This window comes from Merops nubicus, unplaced genomic scaffold, assembly GCF_000691845.1.
Source record: "Merops nubicus isolate BGI_N331 unplaced genomic scaffold, ASM69184v1 scaffold20060, whole genome shotgun sequence".
In the NCBI taxonomy this organism is placed as follows: Eukaryota; Metazoa; Chordata; class Aves; order Coraciiformes; family Meropidae; genus Merops; species Merops nubicus.
This window is the reverse complement of record NW_008583772.1, coordinates 20,210-27,914: the sequence shown is the minus strand read 5'-3', so window position 1 is coordinate 27,914 and position 7,705 is coordinate 20,210. Positions and strand designations below refer to the sequence as shown.

The following is a 7,705-nucleotide window of genomic DNA, read 5'->3' as shown; positions in this document are numbered from 1 at the left end:
AGGGAAAGAAAGTTCTCGAGAAAAGGAACAGAATAAAATTATTATAGAATAGAAGGTATTAATAAAATACATAGCTATATAAAAAGGAAAGAAAGTAGAAAGTAGAAAAATGGAAGAAGTAAATGATTTTGTTTTCCCCCTTTGTGTTTACAAAGCTTAGTTTTCTGATGGAAAGACAGATGGTAAAACACCAACATACCTTTAAAAATGTTAGAATGCAACAGGTAGTAGATCAACTATACCCATGTGGGTACCTGCTATTTGAGTTTGTTAAGAAAGATTTCCCTTGTGGCAGGATGTACAGCCACTGATATCTAAGTGTTTTCTAAGGACCTTGCCAAAGAGAACAAAACACACAACCCTCACCTACCCCTACAAAACCTTCTGTAATACACCCCTCTTAAGGAAGAAGCCCCGCAGCCCACCTGAAGGCTAGTTCCTCCTGGCTCCATTTGATTAAAAAGCTCCATCCCCCCATAACTACCCTGTTTCAGCCATCAGCAACCAGCCCCCATACTTCACCGACAACTCCTGTACCTGATGAAGCCACCTTTGGTAATCAGTGGCACAGATACGATTAACCTACTAAATCCAGGCTCGCAGTCTTAATCCTGGAATGAGGTTTTCACTACTAACCTCACCAGGAAGACCAAATCAAATGACATGACTAGAAGTGTTAGCCTTGAGCCAAGTCCAGAGATACAGGGGGAGCACACCTTGCATAGGGTGTGTTGGCTGCTGCTCCCCCAGGCAAGGGGAGATACCCTTCCTCAGGAGGTATCACTCTTGACACCTTGTGGGAGCACTAAAACTAACTATTAAATGCAGTTTTCATGAAACACAGATTAAAGAAAAGGGCTTCTTTCACAGGGGAGTCATTTGGACTCTCCTCTGAGGGAGGAGTGCTATGCAAATAGGTATACCTCTGAACATTTGCTACACAGTTTCCCTTCAAAATCAATGCAAACCTAGTGTTACATTAGTCCATTTGGAAGTCAAAAAACTTCTCAGGAATTGTGACTTGCGATTAATCTACATATAACTTGTATTTTATACATACTATTCTCCAAGACATCATGTTTCAGACATTGCCCATCCACATCCACAGGCCTGCAGCAGAGGAAATGTACAGCTGATATCTTAACACATATTTCCTTTACATCCCACACCTCTGCCTGCCTCTGAGGAGCAAAGATTGGCTCCTCCACAGTTCCAGAGTCTCAGGAAACATTTATCTTGGTGCTAAAGCATGAGAGGAACCTCAACAGAAATGGGTGGCTGAGCTGCAGGGAGTGAATGCCATTTCTGCACTGCAGAAACACAGTAAAGCAGGCACTATGAGAAAGGGCTCGAGTGGAAAAGTTTTTTCTATTTGAGTTGGTATGAAATATAGGAAACTGTCTCCCAAGCTTAAATTGTCATTTGGCAATATACATAGAACCTGGCTAAGAAATTATTTTTCTTGAAAAACCTGATGATTTGTAGTGGAATGCTCTCTTCATAAATGGACTTCTTATTATTGTGGGGTTCTCTTCCAAATATGCAATAGAAGAGCGAATGGTAAACATGTACGAACACTGTTCCTCATTTCCTTTTAGGCCCTTAATCAAGAAATATGAAAGTCAACGTTGGTATTGCTGGGGATTAATGGCTGCTGCTCAGAAAGTGTACAGGGAATATTCTCCTGCCAGGACAAACACATGGGCTGTTGGGCAAAAATCTGTGAACCACAGATAGCAGTGTATCATCATTGTAAAGATGCACACTGCTTGTGTTGCATTGTAATTAATAACATCTTGGTTTGACTGAAATCACTGTAAATACCAGATGAATTAATACTGTGCCTTCATGGTTGAATTTATTCTACCTGTGTTTGAAGTTTTAAAATCAGTTTTGCAGTATTTAAAAATTGGATATTTTTTTTCCAGGTGTAGGAAGAAGTCCTTAATGGATTTTTTCACTCTGTGTATTCAATATGTGTTTAAAGACCATGTAACCACTGCTTGTTACATGACCAGTGAGATCTCACAAGAGAAAACACTCTACTGAGCTGTCACCAGTTCATTTGTTTCTCACTCTCCTTCAGAGAGGTTGCACTTAAGAACTCTCCTGCCATGTTTATGGGGATACTTTTTCACCACCGCAGCTTCAGTTGACTTTTTGTCCCCTTTTGTTTTCTTATAAAATAAGGCCTAGGCTACGGTGACCTCAGCCGTTCATGAAAACCTTTCCTTCTCTATGTTCTGTAAGTGCACAGGGGCCAGCCAGGAAACCTGATGACAGGCGAAGCTGTGGCCAACTTGGCCCTAGAAGTTACAGCATAGGCAACCTACCTAGGGTCATTATAATTTTTTTTAAAAAAAAAAAGAAAGAAAAAAAAGGAAGACATAGATTGCTAGGGCATGTCTCCACAGTTTACTGGCACATTCACCTTCAAAATGAAGAGCTGGGAGGCCAGGTCCCAAAATAAAGACTCAAATCTGATACCAACAGCATCCAGACATGACATGGATCTATGTTTGCTATATTGTTAGATTATATGAATAGTAAATTAAGCACATGAAGCATATGTACACGTTACCAGTTTACTCTGCTAACCCTCTGACTGGTCATGACCAGATTACTGGCTCACTCTTTGGGCTTTACAAGGCAGTGTCACTCTGCTCTGTATTCAGCAGTGCAGATATAAAATCTGTTCTGTTCATGGCCACTGAATGAGCATCTTATCCCATTTTTTTCTTCAAAAATATTTGATCTCCCTACAGGTATAGCCTGCTGTTGTCCTCATAATGAAACCTTTTTATATATGCCTATACAGTATTTGCTTTGCCAGTATGGAAATGGCTTCAAAAATAAACCCACAATCTGATTTGTCAGTCTAACAAAACGCCAGCCCACCACTAGAAATGTCTGAACAGATCTGAAAATGAAAAGCCATGAAATGACTCAGTGGATTAGGTCACTGTGACAGCCAGGAGGTAATATCAGAGTATTTACTTTGGCTGGAGTCTTCCTTGGCTCATCTTCATTTGCAGTGTCAAAGCCAGGCTCTGATCTCAAGCCAAAGTACTGTAGTTTGCCCACTTCAGTAACGGTTTAACATAGGCACCAGGTAAATAACTAACTACAATGGGGGTTTTGAAATGAAATGTAAAACTCCTATGGATTAAAAAGAGTAATGATTTTCTTCCCTGCCTGGCAGCAAGGAGCAGAACAGAGGCACTCTGTGGCTACCAGTGTGACTGTCCTCACAATCTTCTCATGATACCAGGAAGCTTTAGCAGTGCCTAACACCTCTGTGGGGTCTCTAAGTACGAATATCCCTAAAAGTATTGTCCAGGGCAATGGGAGTATCATCTCAGTGAGGATTTTCACCCCATAATATAGCGCAGATGGGAGCTATTCCCAGCATCCCCATAGGGATAATGAGAACATGTGCAGTCCTTTAAAAGGTTGTGTAACTCCCCCAAAAAGTAAAAGGTGAAGAGAGCCACATTTCCATGTATTGAAGAGAAGAATTGCTTAGAGATAAGAATAAAGACCACATTTATTGCCACCCAGGAAACATTAGTGACTTTCTTCACCTCCCCTTTCCAAACCACAAAGGTGACTTCAAGGTAAATCTAAACAACGTGAGCATGATACACTTCTAATGATGTTTGGCTCTGTTCACCACTGAAGCTGCATGCTAGCTCCATTTTTTAGGAAATGACATAGACAAGTTTTTGTATGAAGTAGAATGTAATGCTATAAATATGGATACTGTTCTGCAATTATAAATGGTTTTTCCTTTGCAAAATCACATTCAGCATATTTCTTCCCCTTTTCTCTGATTTTTCACTGCAAAATGACTGATCTCTGTCTTTGTGACAAACTTACTTTGTTTGAATGCATATATCCCAAAACTTGGAAGGACTTTCTGACAAACTGAAGGTGAACTATGTACAGGAAGAGTGATACTTAAGAAGATGAAATCTCAGCATTCTGGTAATGGTGCAGCTCAAGTGACTCATAAACCAAAGAAATTAACCAACCATTTCCAAAACAATCACTTCTCTTAATCAGATAAGATGGTAAAAAGTCCAAAATTAAAGTAAAAATGTTATGAATGTGGGTTTCAGGGAAAAAGTAAAGCCTTATATGAAATGCTGAATAATTGCGGTTAACTAGAATAAAGGGATTGAGATGTAAAATGTTTTTACACAGATTGGCCATTTTTTTCCTGCTTATCCATGAATTCAGTGAAAAATATCATTAAAAGGCAAACAGAAGAGTATATAAATGTGACAAGCACTCCTACCACAAAAGGGGATAGGTTTTGAAAAGGCAGAAGTCTTCATATTGACTTTTTGGAATACTATGTTTCAGCTCTTTATTTTCAAATTGCATTTTCCCTGAAGGCTGAGACTCCTGAGAGATCAGTGATTTATTAGGAATTAAGAGAACCCTCAAAAATGGATGGAAATTTGGGGGGATGTGACTTAAGCACAAAATCGGGCTGTCTACCAAGGACTTACTCCTGGGCTGAATAAACATGCAGATTAGGACAACTGAGAAAACTTTCAAGTGAGCATTACTTCAAGAAATAAACCTAATGGGCCTTTGCGAGGGAGTGAATGTGCACTGTGCTGGAGGCCAGGTGGGACAGGCAGAGCTTTGGCTGAGCCTTGACAACATCTGAATGTACAGAAGGTCAAGAGGCTATCTCAAGTCCTTTTTTTCAATATTACTGAATTGAAAATTTGTCCTTTGAATATTTGAATCAAAGATTATCATTACACTCACTATATTTGCTTGCCTTTTTCTGAACTGATTCCCCTGCGGTTGTTTTCTGCCTCCTTTTAAGTGTTCAAGACCTTCAGATCCCCCTTTCCTCATCATTTGTGACAAGTGTTTATAATTTCTCTTGCTTTGGTAACTGCAGATAGAGAGGGTAAATAAAACAGTACTCAAGACTATAACTAACCTGCTAAACACCAGCTAGCACTGCTCTCTCCTTATGTTCCTTTGCCTTGAATTTGCATCACTGTTAGCTGAGCCCCGTGCATCTTGGATAAACTAAAAATAGATACGTAGAAAATACAGTAAAGAAGATGTTTAATTTACCTGCAGTTCTCCTTCCATTATACTCAGGAGTTTTATCAAGTCCTCTTTAGAAAACTCTATGGACTTCTTCTTCTTTCGTTCAGTAGGTCCGGGTGATTTTGAGTGCCGCCTGACAGTTGCTGAAACCATGACCTCATCTTCTTTCTGATGAGGTTTGTTCTTTTTCTTGGCATCCTCCTGAAGTCTTTCATTCTCTGCATGGCTGATGGCAGGCTTGGAACTGGAGAAGTGCCCATTAGACGAGCTTTCTCCACCTTGGTTTCGGGATCTCATCCTTACCTAGAAAGAAACAAGCATAAAGATGCATTTATAAACAAAATTACTTACAAGAAGCCACAGTGGAAATACTGCCCTTTGGAAGAACAAAATCTTCTAAACACTGAAAAACACTGTTATGCTCAAGAGACGCTCAAGGCTCAACCATTTCAACAACTCTGTGTGTGGCAGACAGTGTGTCCAAGGCATGAATTATAAATGTAATAGAATTCTAAACTAAGGGCAACCATCTTCCTCAGCATGCAAAGATGCTGGTATGAATTCAACTGTATGGAACTTAAAAGTGATGCAGGAAACTTGAACATTTTCCAGTGTTCACTTACTTTCCTTCCGTCAACATTTTGATCATTCACAATTCATCACTACAAAACAAAGTAGGTTGTTAAGTAGATCTCAGTTTAATGTAAGTTTTACCTGATAGACAGGGATGCAATTAAATTTTAGAAAAGTATATACCTTGAGCATAAATTCTCTATGAGAGTGGAGTGACAATGCATGACAAACAAAGGTCACTTTATAGTTTCTCTGAGTGAAGCAACGGTTTTATGCCAGGTAACCAAGAAGAACAGGGAATGTAGCCTAAATCAAATGATAAACTCCATCTTAAGTTAAATACTGCATGAGATTATTAGACAGTAAGTGCCATAAAGGAAAGTTGAAAAGGAGTTTGAAAAAAGACAACAGAGAGCACAAAACCACTAAGAGGTAAACATGTAAGATCAATGCAGTCCTTCTGGAAGATTCAAGGTTTCTCCAAAATGTCAAGCCATGGTTAGATGAACATTCACATCTCTGCCCTCTGAAACACCTACACTGCACTATTAGACTATGTCTATCCTAGGAAATTAAACAGTGGTAACAAATGTTCCTGAGTTCTGGCACTTGACCTACTGTATTGCTAAACTGTTAGCACACTCCTTGGCACACTTCAGGTCCAGGCAAATCGCCACTCTGCCAGCTAGTTCCTGGGCACAATTCAGGAATTAACCCAGGCCAACTCCAGATGAAGCCACCCTGTTCTGGAAGAGGAAAGAGTTTATTAGACTGAGCATGGCTGGACTATGTTGTTTGACCCCAGAAACAGAATTGGTCCCCTGTGCCTGTTTAGTTTACAAATAACAGCCTTGGTGCCACACAAAACATAGCTGTGAAAATCATCCTGTGTATTATCCTCACCAAACAAGTCTTCTCTGATTCTCTCTGTTGAATACTATTCAGCAATATCAGATTAAACTACTTGCCCTTCTCTTCAAATCTTTTCACAGTTCTTCTCTTTCTTACCCATTAGCCCTTTTCAGGTTGTTATCCACACCATGTATTTGACTAGGATTAATTTAATCTGGCTGTCTGTCATCTTCTCCTATGAACATCTCTCTCCTTTCTTCCCCCTTGACCCTGAAAATTGTCCAGGGAGGTTTGCTAGCCCTTAAAACGCCATTTACCCTGTAAGGGCTCATCCTGTGGCACGGACTAACAATGGCACAGAAGACAGGGTAGGTTCATCAGTGTGTATTTCATTACTTATCATTATTAAACAGATTTGCATAGGTTTCCAGGCATGTTTATATATGGACCCATGTTGCTATCCTGTCACCTTCCTATGTTGTGCTGGAGTAGGTCTTTGTAATTATTTTCACTGCTTAACCGTGGAAGACAAGATCAATAATAATCAAGATTATTTGTCATACACAACACAACAGCAATAGTCAGCTTAGGCTTGTTTTAGGGGCATATTCAGATGTAAAAAGTCAGTCCACTAAAAATTAGACATTCCTACCTGAAATTGCTTGTAAAACAGACAAAGAAAACCATCAGAAATTTATGTCACCTTAGTTCAGTTAACTTTTGTATGTGGTCATATTTTCTGGTACCTTAATTTTTTACTTAAATACAATTTACCCAAGGTAGTCTAAGAACACTAGAAAGCAAGTTCTGCACAAGTATCTTGCTTTAGATAACTACATCTTTAACAAGCACACTGAAGAATGTTAAAGAAGGGTCTGTATGTCTGAAACTTCTGCAGTTTTTGTATCGTTAGATCTAATGAATAATATCCCACTGCTTCCAAATGTTTCCTCTCACTTAAATTCATCACTGGATTTAGTTTGCAGCTTGTTCATTAGTCAAACAGATGCTTCTCAGCATTGCTAACATTACACACTTTTCTGATAAGGATCTCAGAGCAACAATTCACTAGTGATGGGGAAAAATCTGAAATACATTGACTAATCAGCTTGGCTAATGTTACGCTGAGCCTGCTACGTCTTGCTACTTACTTGACTCAGGCCAGTGTTATAAATCCCTTGCTCACATTAACCTTGTA

At 39.4% G+C, this 7,705-nt stretch overlaps 1 protein-coding gene across 1 annotated transcript in view; it reads right to left on the bottom strand.

Moving 5' to 3' along the window:
- The window catches only part of LOC103774798 (filamin-A-interacting protein 1-like), a gene marked incomplete at its 3' end in the record, with an annotated part of 38,669 nt that overhangs the window by 17,628 nt on the left and 13,336 nt on the right, over positions 1-7,705 (bottom strand). Inside the window, exon 2 of the mRNA XM_008942229.1 lies at positions 5,107-5,385. Coding sequence (XP_008940477.1) covers positions 5,107-5,379 — 273 coding nt within the window. The remainder of the gene's footprint in view (positions 1-5,106; positions 5,386-7,705) is intronic.